General features: G+C 45.1%; 1 protein-coding gene across 3 annotated transcripts in view; it reads right to left on the reverse strand.

Annotated features, from left to right (window-relative positions):
- Positions 1 to 3,206: 3,206 nt before the first annotated feature.
- The window catches only part of rarga (retinoic acid receptor gamma a), a 43,254-nt gene continuing 23,784 nt past the window's right edge, over positions 3,207 to 22,676 (reverse strand). For all 3 annotated transcript variants that reach the window (XM_022203226.2, XM_051949853.1, XM_022203227.2), the window contains 7 exons: positions 10,157 to 10,305; positions 9,663 to 9,804; positions 8,575 to 8,738; positions 8,041 to 8,217; positions 7,570 to 7,774; positions 7,164 to 7,322; positions 3,207 to 6,356 (listed from right to left, as the gene is read on the reverse strand). In XM_022203226.2, coding sequence (XP_022058918.1) covers positions 5,986 to 6,356; positions 7,164 to 7,322; positions 7,570 to 7,774; positions 8,041 to 8,217; positions 8,575 to 8,738; positions 9,663 to 9,804; positions 10,157 to 10,305 — 1,367 coding nt within the window. In that variant the 3' untranslated portion in view covers positions 3,207 to 5,985. The remainder of the gene's footprint in view (positions 6,357 to 7,163; positions 7,323 to 7,569; positions 7,775 to 8,040; positions 8,218 to 8,574; positions 8,739 to 9,662; positions 9,805 to 10,156; positions 10,306 to 22,676) is intronic.

Here is a 22,676-nt window from a genome sequence, read left to right on the forward strand (position 1 = left end):
CTTAACTGGGAAATCACTGTGGGATTGATGACTCCCTCACTCTTTATCTCTTTTAATTAGAAATGTAAAAGATATGAAGACCCAGAGGCCAGAACACATCTCCTAGTTTTTATGACCCCGACGCCTGCCTTCCCAGAGCTCGCTCCCCTTCCCCAAATGCCTCCCCCCCCCCTGCCTCCACCACCATTTCTACCTGGCCTTGTTTATTTCCTCAGCCTCCCTCCTGGCACACCCTCCATTCTCACTCTTGTCACAGATACCTTTACCCGTTTCTTCATCACTTTCTCCATTACCCTCTCTGTGAGATGGGCCCGTCTGCCTCTCTGCTCGCACAGGGGAAGGTGTTAAATTTATGGTCTTTGCACTTGAAAACGTTTCTCACCTTCCCCTCACCTCTCCTCTCTCCCCTTGACTGGCTTCCCAACCCTCTATGGATTCACGCTGTGTGTAACAAATGACGAACACGTCCTTTTTAGTCTGTTCTGACCCGAGCAGGATGCACACTGTAACTGATGTGGTATTTCACATTCTGACCCTGCTCCCAGCTTTGTGCACCCAGCATATGACATCCACACCTCTCTGGTTTGTATATAGCTTCAGGTGCACATAGAGAGACCCTCCATTTTTTTTTTTATCATGCATGCACCTCCACTCTGCCTTTATCACACCCTGAGCCTGGGCCTCTCCTCCCTAACTACTGCCAGGAGCATTTGGGTTCACTGAGCTTTATCTTCGTGATCATTCTGAGTGGAGCTGCAGCCTCTGCCGGTCCATTATCTCCCCTGTGTGTTGACCGAGGCTCCGCTGCAGTTTCAGAGCAAACTGACATGCAGCAGGGTTTAAATATTCAAATGAATTTCTTTGGTATGCCGCTCTCATGACCTACTTTTATGGATTCTTTACTATTTTTGTGAATAATTGATGTCCTGTGGCTGTAAGAATATTACTAGGGAGACTTTTTACCCTTTAAAAATTCATTGTACAGTTGTACCTTTAGGTGTCACATTTCCATCCCCCTTTTCTTTTTCTTTTTTCATTTCCAGGGAACGTGCCTTCGGATCTCAAGTAATTACTTAATCAAGCATCACTAATGTGTGAGGATGAGTATGTAGAAATCCAACCCCGGCTCCTTTAAATTCCCCCCCCCAAGCACACCCATACCCTCCCATGGGTTTCCATGGCAACACCTTCCAAGGGTTCAGTATATGAGGCAATTTGATTGTTCCTTGTAAAATAGTGTATAATGTATGGGCCTTATTTTAATTCCAGTCTGGCGTTATTGATCTGTCTTTAATGATAGTTAATTAAAGCAATCATATAATTGATAGAATCTCATCTCTGTTTATCACCCTCCTCTGATTCTCTCTCTCTTTGGCTCTCTATTAATAAAAATCAAGGAGAGGCATTAGTATCCCACACTGGTACGCTGAGAAAAGAGATGTTTACTGTCAGTAGCCCTTTATTGAGAGGATTCCTGTTCCTGTTCAGTCAGGAGGATTTGATCATGTCAGTGACAGTGATGTAGTTGAGATAGGCGTCGTAACCTTGGTGACCTGAGACAAATACATAACTCTTGATTTTTTGGTGATCTTTACGAGGCCAATCTGAAAAGGACATCTCAGGCCTTTCCTAATTTAATCATTTACTCGTTTCGAACGAAGTTTGCAAGACCGTGTTGAGGCTTTTTGATATATTCCGACAAACATGTTGACTTCTGGGTGAGTTTAAAGCCCCGGCATCCTGCCATATTTCACAGGCCATTAATAAGTTTTGGATCCAAGGGACGTTCTTCTACAAGATCAAATATCACATAAATCCACTCTAATCTGAGACCATGTTGGGCCACTTATTCACTGAAAGCATCACTTTCATTTCCCCTGGCAGACCGCTGAGGGTGTAGCTCATATCTAGAGCTGCAACTGATGATTTGTTTCATTATCATCCAATTTGCAGCGTTTTCTGGCTAATCTTTTAGCCTATGAAACATAAAAAGACGTGGAAAATGTTCTTACAGCAACTTTACACAGGCAAAGGTGACACCCTCATATGTCCCGTTTCATTTATAACAGATGGTTCATGATGTTAGTCCAAAAAAGCTTCTTATTTTATCCCTATATACTAAGCATTTTGTATCTTTTTTCATTTGTTGTGTCCTGCTGTGGCATCCTTGTCAGCTGCACTTCTGTTGTAGACCTTTCTAAAACACACCAAATAAATCACAAGTGATGTACTTACTTTTTAAATTTAACATCACTCCGAGACAAAACCACAAGAAAGAGTAATTCTGTGATAATTTTTTATGCTACCAGCTGCACTCCTCTAACCGCAAAGTGAACAAATCTTCGGAGGAGACCTTTATCTGATGTCCTTGTTCAGCAGGAGGCTGTGATTTATTTGCCTCTGCACCCACAGCTCTCCATGACCCAACAGACCCTGCCCTCATCCTCCATGCAGAGAACACTGCTGCATGCAGCACATCCTGCAGTCATGGTGCAAGAGCTCCCTCTACTGCAGCCTGGTGGTAAGAAACGTTATATAAAAGTATTCAGTAAGAGTGCGTTCTTAACCTTAGTGTTATCTTTGGGTCTAAAATGACCCGGCCACGATGTTTAATAGCACAGAAAATCCCCTAAACGACCTCTTTTCAGTTTTCCTGAAGTGAAATTCTTATTATTGTTGTAGGTTATGCATTTGTGGGTGAGAGCAATGATTCAAAAGATGTGAAGACTAGTTTTGTAGTTATCCATTCCATTGTACAGTGTGCAGAACACTGTTGTTTCCCTTCACAAGATGCATTTCAAGCTACATTCTACACATTTCTGGTACTTTCTTAGGTTATACAAGCTAAACAAGTAATGTTTACACCTATGCAGTACTTTTAGCAACAATAATAGTGATAATAAACCTCTACTTTAGTAAAGAAAATAACTATAACATGGGTGATGTAATAAAAACGAGTGGTGTCCACTGATGAAAAACAGTCTTCCTGCCCTCTGAAGAAGGAAAAACCCACATGTTCACAAAGTGTGATGCATGACAGGTTTTTCCTTCATGTAAAATAGATTTTTGGTTGAAAATTCAATGAAGTTGCTCTATTTTAGAGGCTCAGCGGATGTAGGATTCAGGATGTTAAGACAACTCGAAGGTCAGTCCTGTGGAATATAAGACAGCGTGAATTAGAAGATGCAATAAAAAGTGAAACAATCTCACAAAAGTAGTTTATTGTGCCTCTTATTGTTTATATGGCTTTTCTTTGTATGACAAGAGTTGACATAGACAGAGGGTAGACAACACCTTGGCCATGTTGAAAGGAACAAAAACATAAGAAAACATAATCTCAATGTTGTGCCTGCATCGCCGTCACCACATCATGACGGCCCAGCAGAGAGAGAAAGGATGAGGTCATCACACAAGAGTTTCTGTGTGACAGCACCATGCCGAGGACATCCACCCAATGACTGAAAAACCTGGTAAAGCACTCGCACACACACGCACGCACCACACATGCACACACACACACACACACACACACGCTTAACAAAAATGAGATCTGCCCATATTCAGAAGATGGGACCGCTCGGTGCTACAGAAAGAATGTTCATATTGCTTTAAAGAGAGACAGAAAAAACCTCTGTAGATCAGCCGTGTTTTCCCAGCTGATCGCCCGCTGTGACATTTTGGCAATAAAGAAATGATACATGAGAACACATAATCCTCTGCTCTTCTTCTTCCAAAAAAAAAAAAAAGAAGCGAGAATATACACAAGAAGACAAGATGATATAATGGCTTTTGGGATGAGAAGGCAGTTTGCCACATGGATGCCAGCGTGAGTTCAGGCAGGGAGGGTGGGTGAAGAAGATGACGATGAAGATGATGATGAAAGTCCGCCCCGCCCCTCTGGAGAGTCAGACTGGCATCCAGGCTGTTTCTCAGACTTGTCACCTTCTATGTACGCACAGAGGGGAGGGTTGAGAATCCACATGTAGTCAAGAATACACACAAATATTGCCTGTTTCTAGCGTGCCTGAAAAGCAGCTAGGGTTTGGTCCTTACTGAAAAGCCCTGAGTCTGATTCCAAAATGTCTTCCATAAGGATTCCTGCTTACGGCTTGCATATGCCTTTGAACGCTGATGCATACGATGCTACTGTGTGTGGATGTTTCTGTATGTGTCGAGTGTGTGTGTGTGTGTGTGTGTTCGTCTACTGACATCATCTGGGAGTGCTTTCAATATATGTTGACGTTGCCATCGGTTTCGTCACGCTAACGGAGATATACGCTCACCGACAGCAGCTCTGCTCTTAGCGGGGGGAGATGTGCCTTCTGTTGATAGAGGATCACAAAAGTGCTACATATATGGTCAAGTCTAAATCTCTGTCCTGGTCGGCACATCTGCTACCGATGAGCGTAGAGTCAAAGGAGTGTGTGTGTGTGTGTTTGCTTTTATGTGTGTACGCTGTGGGTGAGATAGAGGGTGTGTTTTTTTAGTGCAAGTGTGAGTGAGCACTCTTGCTGTGAGGATTGCTGGATTTGTAGCTGGAGTCCCTGCCAGTAGTCAAAACTCACACTCCAAAGATGACTTTTCCTAACTTTGGCACCAAGATGCTTACTTCCTGCAATTGACAGCATATGTTGGCTGCAACGACAGCAAAATAGAATAATGCCAATTCCCTGATAACAGAAACTGATTAAGTCACTGCAACAAAACAATAGTCCTCTGCGTTGATTATCATTGACATCCACAGTGAGCCAAAGTGCTCAAAGAAGCCCGAGCTAAGCATATGTAGCTGATAAGGAAGACCCAGCCAGTTCGGATTACCCTTCTTTCCTTCTGAATATCTTCTCAGGAAAGCTCTTCAAAGAAAAAAATGACAAAACTTGTCTAAAGGATTCATATATAAAACCAGAATAACAAATAAAAGACAAAATATAATGGTATACAGATATGTATGGACTTATTCATAAACTGAAAAAGAAAAAAAAAACCTGAAAACAATATTCAAAAGCAATAACCACAAACACAAAAGATTAACATACTCAATTTGGTTTTGCCCTGTACTCTTGTTTTCTTTTGAGAAATGTGCTTGTTGTAATCCGTTGGAATCAACTGCTCAGTTTCTGATGTCTGGTTGGCCGTTCCCCTGTTTACACATAAACAACAACAGTGGGGAAAAAACAAAGTAACATTTAGCTTTCTCAAAGAGGTTATGTTCTTTTTGTCACGTTAACTTCCCATGTGGCTACGCCAGGAGTTCATATGGTTTACTGTCATCTCTCCTTGACTTTATGTTTCTGCAGCTCGCTCGTCGTCGACCGTGTGGCCTGAGATAGAAGTGTCTGTACACTTAAGGCTCTGCTGTGTTCTGCTGAGGAGAACACAATGATGTGCAGCAAGGAGAGAGAGGAGAGGGGAGGAAAGGCCAGCATTTTCTTGAGGTGGAAGAGTGAATGAGGTTGTGTTGTGTGTCTGTATGTACCGGGCTTTGCAAAAGTTCTGTTACGCTCGGTTTCACGATCTTTAGAGACGTTTACATGTCAGAGTGACAAATTCCATTAAACAAACTGAAAGTTCTACCTTATAGGCAGGTGTCATTAATACAAGTTTGTTCTCCGGTGAAGTTGTATCAAGATGGAAGTCAAAAGAGTTGAGAAAGAATGGTGAAGATCTTTCAGGTTTTCACCATTCTTGAGCCTCTCTGCGACTCTGTGGATGGTCATCCGGCTGATGTTCAGCATGAAGGAGAGCAGATATCTCAACTCTTTTAACTTCCATCTTGATACAACTTCAAGGGAGAACAAATTTATATTAATGACACCTGCCTATAAGGTAGAACTTTCAGTTTGTTTAATGGAATTTTTCACTCCGACATGTAAACGTCTCTAAAGATCATGAAACCGAGTGTAACAGAACTTTTTCAAAGACCGGTATATAGGTGTGTGTAGAATCTGTATGTGCTTACGTGTGTCTATGTCTGAAATGCACTGTTCACTGCGCCCTCCCAACAAGGCCTTTCCTCGACCCATCTATGTTATCCAAAACCCCCCAGGGCTCCCCGTCACTGTCCGAGCCCCTGTCCCGCTCCTCGTCTCCCACGTCGTCGTCGTCGTCTTCGTCCTCCTCTTCCGGCGACGGCTCGCTGCCGTTCTCCGTGGCCCAGCTGTCGTCCTCGTCCTCGGCCTCCTGCTTCAGGACCAGGGCCGGTGGCGGCGGAGGAGGAGGCGGCGGCGGCGGAGGCGGCGGGCTATCGTTGGACTCTGTTTGGTCGTCGAAGGCCTCTGGGTTCTCGAGCATCTCCCTGATCAAAGGAGGCATTGGCCCTGGGATCTCCATCTTCAGAGTGATAGCTCTCTCTGCACCTGGAATCAGACAGCACAGTGTTAGTAGAGGGGATTTTTTTGTACTATAGTTGACATTTTTGCCGTTTTCAGGCCTAAAATCAACATGGCCACCTATAACCAAACACCACATGCATTTTTAGAGAAAGATTATTCTCAATAATACATATAAAATTGAAAGTTACTTATGAAGATATTGTATTAAACCTGCTGACGTGTGATAAATCCACACTCTACTCACACACTACTTTACATTAAATAACTAAGAAAGCCTTGGAGTCTTTCCAGTCTTGAGGTGTTTTTGTAATCGGTAACTTTACAAACACAGATACAGTTTGTTATTTTCCATATAAAATTTGACATATTCTCACAAAAGAAATATCTGTCATCATTATTTGAACATAATGAAAACAACACAATAAAAACCATTTCAGAATAAGCTCATTTTATTATTGTTTAGCTAATTAGAAGGTGGTTGTTATTAAATTTGGATGGTTATTTAGTTGACATTTTAGTGACATCCAGTCGTTTTTATTAATAAGTGATTTTTTCCAAAACAAATAATTATGGAATTTGTAAAGACATGATGCACATTGAAGATGAACATTAAAAACATTTTTTTAAATGTATGCAAGATGTATGCCATGAACTTCAAAAGTCCTTCAGTTATATATTGACCCAGATAATTATTTCTCAAACATGTTGCTTCAATAGAAATAAAGCACAGAAAGACATGTCTTACTCTTGCTACTTGTGCTTTGCAAATTGATGAGAGGGACGGTTACAAAATGTGAATTCATTCTAGCAAACTGCTCTCTGCATACTGACCCTTCGTACTGATGCCCCTGAGGTCGGTGATCTTCATCAGCATGCGTGGGAACATGTGGGGTTTGTTGGGGCGGCGGCGACGGGCGTAGATCTTCAGAGCCTCAAGGAGAGGCTCCTGCAGCTTATCCACTTTCTGAGGCTCTTCTAGATCCATGCGGTCTGATAAGGAATGCAGAGAAAACATATAAATCCCTGTTTTAACCACAAATACAAATCATCTGTTAATAGATATACAGTACATAAAGTGCTTAATTACTGTTTGAACTCATGCTTACATACAAATACTCAGATACTTTGTGTTATTAATCCTGTCAAAGCAGCCACACAGCTACTGAAAACCAGATCCACCGCAGCCACTTCCTCTTTACAACTGATTGAATCACTGCATATGAGAACGCTGCAGTACCTCCACAGATGAGGCAGATGGCGCTGAGGAGCCCGGTTTCTGTGTCGTCCATCTCCAGGGGTAGGAGCTGGCCAGCAAAGGCAAACACCAGATCTGTGAGCGGCCCGAAGCCCGCGTTGTGCATCTGAGTCCGGTTCAGAGTCAGGCCATCTGAGAAGGTCATAGTGTCCTGTTCTGGAGTGTAGCGTGTGCAGATTCTCAGCATCTAAGAAAAAAAGGATAAACTTTGTGAACACTGAGGAAAATAAGATGTAAAGGTGAAAACATCTGCAGTAGCTAAACAGATATCAGCTCGAGTTATCTTGCCGTTTGTGATTATTCTCTTTCTGAGCAACCTTTTAATGCACTACCGCTTCTGACCACCAGATGTCAGAATACCCTTATCTCAGCAGAAACGTTATTGCTTTTTTTCACTGATTTACAAGTGAGAGAAGAAGACAGAGGGCTAAGATGAAAACAATGGCTCCTCACCAGTATGTCCAGGCAGGCTGACTTCAGTAGAGTGATTTGGTCAGCGATAGTGAGGGTGGTGAAACCTGGCAGCCGCTTGGCAAATTCCACAATCTTGATGATGCATTTGGTGGAGAGCTCGCTGAACTTGTCCCAGAGCCCCAGATCCAGCTGGACACGGTGGTCTGAGCTGGAGTTCTGAACACACACACAAAAAAAACACCCCCACAGTTCAGCATGTTGCAACAGAGGAGGTGTGCAAACCCTGTTTGCATGAAGGGCGAGTGTGTACGAGCCTCGCAACGCATTTACATTTTACATCAATCAAGGCAAAAAAAATCCATTTACATGTTGCATCAATCATTCAGAGGCCACACAGATGGCTTAATGGGGAACTGAATTAGTTAAGCCACCACTATGTTGGGAAAGCTACGGTGAATTTACATCTTTGCATGCAATTGGGAAGCCCTCGGTGACGCAGTAGCTCAGAGAATGTCGCCACACACAGCAAGAGTGAACCGCAGCGTAGGATGTGAGTTTATGTGCGGGACTTACGGTGGTGTATTTGCCCAGTTGGCAAAGTGAAGGGAAGGTTTCTTGGTGAGCTTTGCTGACTTTATTGACCAATTCTTCGAGCTCTCCACTTAGCTCATAGCTCTCCGGAAGCACCACCTCCTCCTTCACGTCCTTCTTCTTCTTGTTTCTGTCATTGCGTACCGCTGCACGAAGAAAAGAAAAAACAAACATTCACCGCTACTCTGCACGAAATCCTCAACACCATCGACAGAAAGTTCATTTTCGCTCTCTCTGATGACTTTTTTTTGACTCATGTTTGGTGTCTTTCACCACTGCCAAGGACATTTTGCGTACAAGTGGAAACCAGAACTCAGTAGCAGCAGAAGCTGCTCTTAACAGTATTAACATATTTCCTTTAGCGCGGCACGGACACTGGCTATCTCCTTCTTATCACCCGCTCTCTTCCTCGTCGATCTCTCTATCCACTTGACCGGTGCACATGAGCCCGTCCACTCTCTGCCTCCTCTCCCTCCTCCTCCCATACTTTCCTTCCTCTCAGGATATCCAGTAATAGCAGAGGCACAATGTGATCCCGGTCTTAACACACATCCCACACAAACATTACACCCACATACATGTCCCACGGGCTCCGTGAAGGGCAAGAAACTGCCACTAACACACGGCCGTCCACGCACAAGGTCGAAATAAAGAAGGCGCAAAACCCGGTTCTTTTCCACGTCTGCAAACAAGTGTGAACACGATGGCCAGCGCCTTTGTCAAAACTCAAAATCTTGTTTTCTTCTGTGTTTATGAATGAAAGCAGTGTCTGTGCCGGCCAGAAGGGTGAGGTTTTTGTGGTGAAACAGGAAGTCAGATTCATTTTGTGAAGCGATTAGTCATATGATTGGTACAGTGCCTAGCCTCGCCCTGATCACCACCCCTGGCAGGCTCATCATCTGCTCCAGTCTCTCTGCTGCATAGTTTCCCGGAGTTTCTGGCTGAACATTAGGAGACGAATAAGAGAATCTGCAGCCTTATGCGGGAGTCTGTGGACACGTGGTCTTGGGTGTGGAAGAGAGCGAGTGTTCCGGTTTAAGCAGTGGGTTTCTTGGTTCAAGAGGGCTCACCTTCCTTGGACATGCCGACCTCGAAGCACTTCTGCAGCCTGCAGTACTGGCAGCGGTTGCGTGTGACCTTGTTAATCTGACAGTTCTTGTCTCGGTGGCAGGTGTACACCATGTTCTTCTGGATACTGCGACGGAAGAAACCCTGGAGCATCAGGAAGCAAGAGACAAAAGGGGAGAGGGCAAGAGAGAGAGTGTGTAATATAGTTATCAAATAAAGGATGTGACATTTAACCGTTTCTGTTCCCCATCTGCCCGTCGTTCATCCCCTTCTTCTGAATTGAATCCGAAATAGAAAATCAAATCTTCTGTTTCACCTGGGCTTTTCTTTTTCTGTCTTTAAAACAATATCACTAGGCCATGCCACAGATCCTCCACAAGGCTCTCTCCCTCTTCATAGGTAGGTTATTAATCATTCTTGCTCTTGCATTTTTACGGATCTATGTAACAAATCCAGACAAAGCCAAGCTCAAATGGCCCTGGCAGGTTCTTCTCACCTTGCAGCCCTCGCAGGAGCTGACCCCGTAGTGATACCCTGAGGACTTGTCCTGGCACACAAAGCAGGGCTTGTAGACACGCGGTGGGGGAGGTGGAGACGGAGAACTGGGTACCATCTCCTCTGAGCTGGTGCTTTGGGTCTCCACCGCTGTAGACAAGAAGAACACAGAAAGAAAAAGACAAGAGTGCATGAGCACATGATTTGTCACCCGTCAATGTTCTGCAGCTACTGTTCAGTCTAAAAATGCTACATGTCCACTTGTCTAAAGTTTGAATAGTTGACGGTGTTTAACTGCGTTCAGACATGATGTGACAGCTGACAGCAGCTCCTCTCACTTTTCCTTTTCATTCGTGAGGCCAAAAAAAGAGATTCTGAGCAGCAGTTACGTTCACTTGGTAAACATTTTGCCTGAAGCTGGATTGAGATGGATTATCGCATTTTTTAGCTTGTTTCTCTGTGGGACAACATTGATAAGATAAGAGGTAGAAAAAGAAATAGGGTATGAACTAAAGGTAAAGCTTTCTGTTTCCTGGCACCAACTATGACCACAAAGGGCAGGACTCAGGGCCTCAACTGGGAATATTATTGGTAAAGTAAAACAAGAGAAGAATGACTGTGTGACGGCAAAGACAAAACAGTTTTCTACAGCAGTAAGCAATAATGCCGCTGACTGACAGCTTCCCTGATAAGGATAGGTAACAGAGTGAGCTACTGAAGCCAGCAGTCAGAGCTGGCTCTTCCTCATTCCACAGACTGACAACAGCTCATGTAGGCATCCTGCATGCACAGAGTCAACACACAGGAAACGCACAGGCATGCAAAGCAGCTCCCCTTCTACCTTTCAGACTCGGACAAAGCTGTGACGTCACTGCCTTCTCGTGTCACATACTTGCCACGGTACATTACACTTCATTATTTTCAGAAAGTGGACCCCATATGGGCTCCTTTGGATGTTCAAGTGTGCGGCGTATGGATTCCATACTTCCCTTGAGAAACATAAGCCGCTGCACACATATAGGACCAGACCCTCATCACACATGCTAGCCTGCACAAACTCACGGACGCACATGTGCCCCCCGGCCCCTCGCACACACTCACAAACACTTTCACCCTTGGTCACCCTCTAACTTCAACCCCCAACTCGGCATCCCACCACCCCTTGACACACAAACCCTATTTTTCTCTTGTTTCCTGGCCCTAAATTCCTCAGTGCAGCCCTGCCAGGTTTTAACAGAGGTCTAGGCTCATAAGGCGGCCTATAAAGGCGGTCCCATGGCTGGACTGGAGGCCCCAGCCCGGCTGGCCTGCACTTTATTGGGACTCAGTCACCTTGGGCAGCTATTCACACCACCAGCTGTAGCTCCCAGCCCGTAAAAAAAGGCCAATCATAAAATAAAAAACAGGGAGGCTCTAAAATTCTAACTTTTACTGCCCCCATCTCCCCCTAGCACCTTCAATGGAAAGCACAGAGGGCTTGCCTAAACTTAACCTCCCATCCCCCTCCTCCCCTCTCTCACACCCAAGGCTGAGGCAAAAACCACCAGCTTGGCTTTTTACTAGAGAGGTGAGACTTCAAAAAGAAGAAAAAGGGGGCGTAAAAAGAGGAATTTCATAAAAAACAGAGGAAGGAGCGGGAGGGGGGCTTAGGGGCAGTTGGACACAGTTTCTCCTGAGGGCAAGTCTTGTTCAAGACCAAGTTGACCATTACCACCACTTCTGTTACAGCTGCTGAGACGGGCCTGCTGCTGCCTCATTAATGATAGTAACAGAAATATGTCAGACATTTTTCATTTGCGGCCTGCTGCTCAGACATCTGTTTTTCATATGTATTTTTATATTTGACTCTTCAGAATCTACATTCAAATTCCTCCTTTGAAAGCCTCGCTTTGCTGGAGGCAAAGATGTTTTCCATTAGTTTTAGAGCAAATCCCAAAGCCAAATGTGAAAATCAATCTAAAACCTTAAGTTTACGCCCCCTGAATGTTTCTACAGCAGATCTCATGTCTCCTTGGCCAGAATGCAACAAAGCAGCAGGGTCAGTGGGAGAGCAGAAACCCTCTGAACGTGCCATGAACCACTGCGTTTATGCAATAATAACAGCAGCAAATGAGGCTCCAGTCTGAGCGCTGACAACCCTTTAGAAAAGGACAAACCATATGCGGCGTCAAGTAACGACCACTGACTGACACCGTCTAATGGATAAAGAAAGCGAGTCAAGGGAGAGAAAGTCTGTCCTGGAGAAAACTCGGACAGCGGCGATAGAGAAAATACATCAGGCTCTGTCAACACACTGAAGCTGGTTCCTGCCAGAGAACATGACTCCTGAACCCGCCTCACAGACTTCGCTTCATTCAGCTCCACTCCATCCAAATCCCCTGCACCACTTACCCCAGGGCGCCACAGTGAGAGGGCCCATTCAGCCAGCCACCCTGAGCCCCTTTTCCCAGTCTCTTCAACTCAGCTCATCACTGTTTAGAAAACAAAGCCCTGTGAAATGAGAGGCCCTCCTTATCAGCGCTCCGAGGCCCGGGGCACCATTTGCATGACAATCCGCCGGCCGAGGCCTGTGAGCCGATGATGGACAGATGAGATGAGAGGAATGGGATAGGTGGGTGGCTGCTGTTGTTGAGGGGGAGGAGAAGAGGATAAGAGAGGCAAGAAGAAGGGGTAGTTACGTTATCAGTAGCCACTGTCCGCTTCCTGCTAAGTATCAGTTTACTCCCTAATCCCTTGTTTCAATACTCTCTGTGCACAAGTGGCCCAGCTGCAGTGACCAGACCTAATCCTCCGGTCACATACACACACATACTATTCACTGGCTACAAACTACACACGCACACACACACAACCAGCTGCCTCACCAGCATTACACTAAAATGCTTCAGCCTGAGTAGGATGTGCGGTACATCATTCTCCACAACCTCATTAGACATGAAATGTAACTGCACACGACAGAAATAGCCGTTTAGCTGAAGGTGACTTCAACTAGGTCAATTACATTAAATTCTAGGTCAAGTCAACCGGGCCAGTCGACGTCCCTTTAGGATCAACAGATACAATAGAAGAGGGGGGGAAAAAAAAAAAAAAAGAGTATAGGAGGAGATAATGGAGAAAAACAGGGGACTTTCTTGTAACACCGAAGCTGCCTGCGATTCACTCAACTGGAACGGGGAGTGTTTCTAATGTATGTGAGCAAAGGCATGACTATGCGGCTCCTGATTTGTGTTGCAACACACTGCTTTTAACTGAGCAGCATATGACATTCTGGCAATGTAACAAGTATTCTTTCACAATAGCCCTGCAGATTGTGTCTACGTGACTTGTTGGTGTGATTGAATCTTCAGTGGGGCCAGAAGTCTAGTCTTGGCATGTGAGAGCAAATCCATGGGCCGTTTCTGTCTTAGGACAGCGTAAATGTATGAGCAGCTGGCACAGAGACGGTCGTAGGTGTTTAGTTCTGTGTTTATGTCATTTGTGCAGTGCTGCGCTGTGCTCTATCTGCAGCGTGTATTTCACTTGCAAATGCAGGACTGTTTGTAACAGTGCGCCAGTAAACTCCAGTGTTTTCTGTTAAAATATCCTCCTGTGTTTTTGTGTGTGTGTGCAGCTCATTGTGTTCATGGTTTTTTTTCTTCTGTTTGTGTTAAACTGCAAGCACGGACATGCGGAGCCTTTGTCTCCATCTCTACCTTCATTAAACAGCCGACAAAGCTTGCGTGTTCTCTTCAAATACGCCGAGCAGTAAAAGAGTGTGAGACTCAGAGGCGGTGTGGGAGACAGGGGCACACAGTAGGGCTCACTGTGAAAAGAGGGGTGGGTACTGGGCAGACAGTCGTGGCAGAAGGACAGCAGATTGAGAGAGGATGGTGAACAGTGGGCTCGGAGAATTGCTGGCACACTAGGTGGGGCCTTCGAGGGTGCCTTTGGCCCTCTGCACCATGGCAGAGGCTACTGCGCCACAGGGTACTGAGTGACCAAAAGGTTTCTGTGAAGAAGTAGGATTCATGAAAAGAGGAAAAGAAAGTACCACACCCATGTCAGTGGTGCCAGTGTGCTTCACTCTCCTTCTCTCTGTTTCTCTGCCCACGTCTTCCTGCCATCATTTTGAGGCTTCTGCTGCAAGGTCCCACACAACAGGCCTGTTTCCTTCCTCTTTTCAGTACCAGTCCTTCCGGAGGATCTCCGTCATTGCTTTTGTAGCCACCTCTCTGTGTCCCTGCCGCTACACCTTCTTACACGTTCTCTCATCTCCCAAAGGCCAAATAATGCTGCTGCTCTGTTCAGGCTCCGTTGCACACTGTTGAGTCACCTGCGAGCTTTCAAGTGGGAGGTCCATCGAATCTCTATTGTGTGAGTTGCACAAGCGCTCACAATGGTATCTGCCTTCAACTGAGGAAGAAATAAAGAAAGAAATGGAGAAGTTAAAAACACTGCGAGGAAGGTGGGAGGAATTCCTGAGTGTGTTGACAAGGAGGGGGATGCTTTCATTAAAGGTGATGAGCAGCAGCGACGCCTTTCAACAGCTGTCAGAAAGCTCATTACCTGGGCTCCCACCGACTGACGGACACGCAGGCCTGTAAAGAGGCCCCGCTAAGCTGGCTTTTGAAACAAGGCCTATGAGAAAACAGGGTTGCCGACCAGGAGATGGCTCAGGTTTAAGCAGTGAAAACGCACAAAGTTGGCCAGACATTAAGACACACACACACACACACACACACACTCCTCCAGGAATTTACACCTTTCTGTCAGAACCAGCTGAATGTCACGAAACAGAGAGAGACACGAACACAGAAGCGAATGTTCATAATGCACACATACGATCATCTGACACATTTGTGGAGTAAAAACATTCTGGATTTTACTCATAGCTGCTGTTAACATTAATAACAAAACTCTGGAGAATGACACTGTGTGATATCGCACGCAATCTGCTGCCAAAACGCACACACGCACTTTTATCTGTAGTCCTCCCCCCACACACACACAAAAAAGTATACAAGTAGAGCAGAGCAGGAAAGGCAGCAGGTGGGATAAGCATGTATCCTCAGGGCACATTTTAAAAAGTGGAATTACCCTTGCAGTCTGGTGGTGCTCTCAGAACACCCTTTCTTCTTTACAGCACCTCATAAAGGGCCTTTTGATATTTTCTTGATGGAGTCAGCCAAGCCAACATTTGGCAGCAGGCACCCCCCCTCCCCTTTTTCCTGCACCACACAACCTTGTCAAGAAACACACAAGTTGGCTTCAAACAGACAAACTTGTCCACCGAGCGGCCTGTCCCCCGTGAACCCAGCAAATCAAGTTTCCTTCAAATGTCCTTGAGCAAAACCTGAGGAAGGAGGCACTAAAATGAGAGGAAAACTTGAAGGAAATGTAATTTCAATAAAAGGATTTCAGTTATTGGCCTTTTATGACTCGTGCAGGAAAAAGCAGACAGTCAAGTGCAGATCTGTGGAAAAAATGCGCCCCTCATCCCTGCGGTGAGCTCCAGCTGACTCTTCATCTGCCCACCAGAAGACGGCGAGGAACACAGCTCACCTCCAGTGACTGGAGCGTGAACCCAGACCTGGCAATCCGGCACAGGCCTGGGCCATTGATCATGTCAGGAAGACAGTACAACTCGCGGGCAGGTGAGGAAGCAGACAGAGAGTGGAGGCAGGCAGACAGGCGAGGTGAGGAGAGAAGAGAAGGGAGAGCAGTCATCGAGGGAAACCCTGAGTCTTTGATCCTCGGGTTGTTTCTCGTCCTCCCAGACTTCCTCTCACCATCTGTAGCCCTGGCTCTCACCTGTCTGTCTCTGGCAAGGCCACTAGCGCTCGTTCAATTGCTATTGCTTCCTCCCCACAACAATAGAAACCTACAAAAGTAGAAGTAGCCCAGCCGTGGCTGCAGCCCCGCTCTGTCAGAGGAAGTGAAGGGAAAGGAGGATAACGTAAACAACAACAGTAGTATTCACTCCAGCACACTGGGGAAGCACCGCAGACCAAAGCGTGCAAACGCAAACCTCTTATTGGAAGGAACAAGCACACCCACGAGTAGTAGCACAAAGTTGATTCCTATTCAACATGCAAATGCCCATGCCAAAGCGTTGGCACCAACTACACAAAGTTTCCTCTTGTTGTTTCTCTATGCCTTACAAATACTGCAGCTCAGCCACTGATGGAAAAACATGTAGTTAAAGCTGAAGTCTTTTCTGAGTCCAGATATGCATTTACAGCTATGTTTTCCTCCCTCTGGTTACTTGGACAGACTTTACTGGCATTAATCAGAGGGGCAAAAGCCAAAAGAGAGGCTGAGAATAAGATAGACTGATCAGCAGTGGCAGTACGCTAAGGAAATGACTGTGGCTTTCTGATGTCTCAGTGATTTGCAATCCATGTGTACATGGTGATTTTTGAAATAATGGCAGTCCCCTTAAGCTGGCAAAAACACTCTGAGAAACTTCTGCTTTGAGTAGTTCTGTGTAACAGTGATGCATATCAGAGTTTTTCACTTTTGCTTGGCAACCAACCGCCAACAGGTTGCCCAACTGTGTCTGGGCGGAGACAGTCAGAGCACTGACGAGATACTCAGATTGGAGCCATGCTGTGATTCATTTCCGTCGTTGACTGCCACGAAAGGTGTCACAAAAGGAAGTTTGACGCAAGATTTATAAATGAGGCAACAATGTCACATTTTGACATTTTGACTAGAGCCATTCAGGTGAACATGAATACGTCAAAGAGAAAATAAGCAATGCCCATTCAGTCTGTTCCTGTAATAGCAGTGTGCCCTGAATTCATGGAACATTCCTGAACAACGCATAAATCCTCCACAGCAGACCCCAACACATATGCTGGATTGTTTCCGGTCTAACCGTCTATCTGATTGGTTGGTTTTCTCCACATATTTTCTAGTGAATGAGGGACGTTCCTACAGCAAAGCAGAAACGGATAAATCCAGGGCTAATGACAGGATGGCTACAGCCAGCTCTCACTCAGTCACACTTAATGCTACGGTGAAGACGTGGACATATTATCTGCTGGTTTGTAGCCACTGAGGAGCATGTGCTTTTTTCTGTGTCCGTGCATGCCCGGTTGGGAGTGTTTGTCACGTGTGTCAGTGAGAATGCACTTCTTGTATCAGATTCAGAGCAAAACATTTACTGCTGAGGCCCACTGAAACTGTGAGTTTCTTTAGTAACCTGGTATTTGTTGTTTTCCTGCAGTAATACGATTTCCATGGAAGCGAGATTATGAAGAAACATATTTAAATAGATACAGTTTTGCAGGAGAAACCTCAGTTCACAGCCATGTTTAGACTTTGCCGGGTTTTTAGCTGAGATCTTAGATGCGCATTTCAAAGAGGCAGCAGAGGGAATGTGTTGCTGTGAAGGCAACGCAGTGGGATGAAAGGAAATATCATTACTAAAACTGTGCATCCTCCAAAATAAATAAAGTCAAAATCTGACTAAAACAGAAACAGAAACTAAAATAAATAAGCTAGCTTCCACAGCTGTACAGCCGACTATTAGGACACTGGTGCACAGAAAAAGGAAAAATTGTCACCTGAAAGCCTTTAAAAATACCACAGCAGGCTGGAAAGAAATCTGATTACTGACCAGCTGTGTGTGAAATTCTTAAGACATGAACATATTCTTCAGTTTTTGCTGCTAACTTCTCTCAATAACCCAGTTTCATGTGAACTTGTAAACATAAACACGCACTGATAGGGATCTGTGAAGTTCTCCGATGACATTCATCTTCTCCCCGTAAAAAGTCCCAAAGTGTCGGCTGAGCGCACAATTACAGGCAAGTCCGCTTACACACACCTGTTCCTACTCAGAAATGAAAAAATATGCACAACAGAGACGCACACGCTGAAATGGGCATGTAGGCACACAGGCAAATGGGCTAATGCAAGTATACACAAATGAACTCATGCGCCATTTTCCAAAACTTGGTCATGGCAGTTGCACATACGCACATGGGCAGAATTTGACTAATGTCCGAGGGAAAACAATGCCAACGGGCCTCCCTCCCCCTTCGTCTTCTCCCCCCTCTTCTACGGTGAATTCCTCTTCCATCACTCTCCACCCCTGAGCCCAGATAATAGCTGTACTACACCAGCCGCTCACCACTCCCTGCCAAACACTGTCGGCTGCGTAAACACGGCCCATTCACACACGCATAAGGGGGAGGACACGTCGGGATCGTCTGGGTTTCTGGTCCCGGCTTGGCTGTCCGAGGCCTTTGCTTCTCATAACAGTGAGGCCCTAGCAACACTCGAGCCAAGCTGTCAGTCAATAACACGCTGGTAAGAGAACTGCTCCCTTCCCATTAGGCTCACACATGGCTCCGCGGCTGACGTGCACATGCTCCTATGTATGGTATAAACAAACATACATGTGCAGGGGTATATAACATGCTCACCAGTGAAACAAACTCTCTCAGGTGCGTGCATTAGTACGGCACACACGCACGCACGCACACACACACACACACAGTTTGCCAATTGCCCACACCTTTGTGCAAGGGAAAATGTGTCTGGCAGGCAAAGAGCTGTTCTCAGTAAACAGCTACAATAGCAGCAGCCAGACACGGGTGTTAGGGTGGGCAGCCACAATACCTCTGTGGCCAGCAAACTATTGTGAAAGAACTTTCAAAACTCCACATTTTTATGCTCAGCTAGAGCTCAAACACCGGCGCAAAACTGTTGGCTCGGTTGCCTCATAGCAGCCACTTCTATCACGCTGTACTCCACAAATTGTTAGCTGAATAGGATTCCTCACAGTGTGTCAGAGCCTTGTGAAATACTGATAGAAAAATTCACTAACACGGACAAGAGAACACAAACAGCCAGTCTGAGGGGACAGATTCGGCCTCCGCACGGTGGTTGATGAGTTTTATTTACAGTGGTGTGACTGACGCTGCTCGGGGTCTATAAACTGCTATTAGAGCAGAGCTGGATTCCAACACAGGCCTGAGGAATCCAGCCTGGCACATTGTCCATCTCTGGATTTGACACAGCAGTCTAGGTGTTCAGCGCCAGCCAAAGAAGACACGAAAACACAACATACATCGGCCGAATAGGAGTTCGCACACTGACTCCACACACGCAAGCACAAGCTGACACTCTTGTATTTATGCATGAGCAAAACCATGCATGGAAGCTGACTTGTGGAAAAAAAACTTGAAGCAACTGCAAGGGCTGAATCTGTTTATTTATAGGCAGCAGTGACTAACTATTAATGGGTTCAGCTTTTAGTGCAGGCCTGAGACAGATCTGTGAACAAGGTGGTGTGATACTGCAACACAAGAAGACCTTATACTGAAAATGGCTTCATGCTATAAAAATGCTTTCCATGTTGTAACGTAATACTACACAGGAAATATGATATTAAAAAATATATATGGCTAGAATGAACTTTGACTAATATGTGTAACAATTATATTTAATGTTACAGATCCATATTCATATCTGTAAGTGCACAGTGAAGATATGAATAAAACAAAAAGCTGTCAGAGCTAGTATTATATACGCCACAGTAACACTTGAACCCTCTCTATTTAACATTTATAAACCCTTTGAAATATGTAATAAATAGCTTATAATGCACTATAATGTGGTTACAGATGCAGATATGACATTTGTATTTGTTTATAAGTGACTTAATGGCTCTCGACACTTTAATTTATTTTTTGGAATTACAGAACAAAAATACATCACTCTGCAACAGTGCATGCTACGGTTTACTTCCATTGGATTTTTCTACTTCAAACAGCTCATTTACTTGCACTCACATAATTGTTTTCAGAGGAAAGTGAAGGTTTTCTCCTCGGTCATATCAATTGAAACTCCATGACCTTGAACCAGCTTACGCTTTTAACTTCACCACATTGTTTTGACTATATCTTGAAGGATCAACAAGATTTATGCGTGTATGACAGCGGTGACAGTTTCTCATTAAAAGTGCAACCACGGTGCTCCAAGTCTCCTTCATTGTCTCTCACGCACACATACACTACGTCCTAACCAAGATACCACTATCTATTCCCAGTCCTGCCCCCTCAGGCATTCTAATCTTTTAATTGAATCTTTTGTAATTATAATGAAATAACTGCGGACTTCTATCAGGGAGAAAATGATCAGGCCAGAATGTGCCAGCGGTCACAGGAAGCTCTTATTTCTCTGCCACTGCTGCTGAGATCTATACCCCCATTTCAATTAGCTCCCCAATTCACATTTGAGCAGCACATTAAGGGAAAACAAAGAGGCGCGTGTGCCTATGGATGTGTGTGTGTGGCTGCACACATAGTGATAAATTGCTCGAGCAATCTGGCATGCCGGGCTGCTGTATGTATCGCTTGCGAAGCATCATAATTAATATCCAAACAGAGTTCAAAAAAAGATTGTGGTACTGAGTGTATTTTAGTGAGAAAAACACACTTTCCCTTCTTCTGACCCCGGAGAGCTGCAACACGTAATTGCCTCATTCTTCTAAGCAAATGAACATTGACAGAGAGGGGATTGGTCTGCATGGGCTCTCTCAAATGGCTTGCCTGGCAGTTGACTAATTCAGTTCTCATTGACGTATGACTAAATCAGTGTCCATTATCCTTATGTGTGGGGCAGCTCAGATGTAGTACCAGCTCTGTGGCATAAGGCACTTAAGAGCATTACACAAGCCGAGCTGGTTGAAAGGGTCTCCTTTTAAGCGAGCTGACAAGGCCACCACACATGCAGTAGATCTGACATTGGCCAGGCCGTAGCCTCTGACTAACCTCTGACATTGAGGTCTCCAACTGGTGAACAAAAAAACAGGAAAACTGACCACACACTTTTAAGTCCTCCGATTGTCCCTGGCTAACGGCCAACAGCACTGACACTTATCACCGCGTGAGATTTACTGCCAAGACAATAGGACATACTCATTTGGTGCAAGATTTAGGGCATCAAACACTCTCTATTGCATTTTCTGCAGGTTGTCAAAGAAATGGGAACAATATCTAATAATAAAGACCCATGTTTTTTTTTAAATGAACTTCAAAGTGCATCTATGCCAACCAGTCTAACTCTTTATTTCTAAAAAGGAAAAAGCAGTTTGACCACAGTAATTCATTGTTAAGCATTGTGTCAGGATCAGGTGACTCTCTCTACAAACACAGTTTGCATGTTGGTGTGCAGAGTGCATGCTTGTGTGAGTGTGACATTAGGAGGCAGACAGGTCCCTCTGTTGTGCAGCTGGGCTGGCTTAATGAGATATCAGACTCAAACATCAATTCATCAGCTTCATTGATGAGGACAATGAGGGGCAACTGCTTCAGTAAAGAGAGGCATTATGGCTCCTTGTGCAGGGATAGGGTGGCCTTGTTTACAAAGGTTATTGGGCACAGAGGGCTTGAAACAGTACACCACAGCAGCCTGCACTTTGCTCTGCTCTGCTAGACTCAGCTCTCTTACCCTCAGGGCAGCCTCTCCGGACATTTAATTTCTTTGATTTTTGTGGACCCAAAAAGAAAAATGTACCTCTGGAATCCAGGGGCTTAATTCTTAAATGTGTGCATGTGTGTGAATGGGTTAAAAGGAGAGGCCATAGAGGGCCTGATTGATTAAATAAACAAATCTCATCTTGTTATCATCAGGGCTCCCCTCGCTAAGCAGAGCAGGCTGGGCTGGCTGGAGTCCCCTCTGGCCTCAGCCTGCACTGACAGGGCATCTGTCTTCATTAAAGCCCAGCCAGTGTGCATGACGGCCACTGAAATGCTGGTGTCTTCACGATTAATGAAGACAGATGACCCTCCCCACCATCCACCCCCCGCCCCAAGAGGCAGTAAAAAGGAACAAAAAGCAGGAGGATGAACAAACAGACAAATACGAAAAATGTCCCAGCCACCTTCGAGCAGCTCCCAGCAAACAAGAACAGAGTTGAGCTGTTTATCTCATTCCTCCATCTCCTCTTATATTCTTGATTGTTTTTCCACTGTCATATCTGGCTTGGCTCCCTCCACACTTCTCCCACCAAACCATGCTCACACGCCCCCACTCCTTTTCCACTCTCACACACTCTCTCATGGCAGTAGCAGCCCCCTGGAAGTGTATGGAAATGGACCCCAGTTGTTGTTCGAGTCAAAGCCTTGTCTGATGTCAGAGGCAGAAGAGAAAAAATGAGGTGGACAGAGAAAAAGAGAGAAGAGATAGCCAGGCAGGATATCCCTCAGCTTTCTTAAAACTTTGTACGCATTCTTATTTATTCATCCGTTTATCCGCTAAATAATTCATCTACTCATTAATTCATGGCTGTTTGGCTCGAGAGGAATATCATTATCCATCTAGTATCCAGGAGCATAAACAAACCTCTGACCTGTGAAGATTGCAGGAGGCTGCACAAAACTTTAAACATCTGTGATATTAAGACGGGCCACATTTGTCATTAACCTCTCACGAGAAAAACAGCAAACTTCTGGTGTCAAAGCAACCCAATGAATGGACGATAAACTAAACAGAGTGTATCCAACACGTCAGAGTGTTTCTCTTCC

This window comes from Acanthochromis polyacanthus, chromosome 6, assembly GCF_021347895.1.
Source record: "Acanthochromis polyacanthus isolate Apoly-LR-REF ecotype Palm Island chromosome 6, KAUST_Apoly_ChrSc, whole genome shotgun sequence".
Classification (NCBI taxonomy): domain Eukaryota; kingdom Metazoa; phylum Chordata; class Actinopteri; family Pomacentridae; genus Acanthochromis; species Acanthochromis polyacanthus.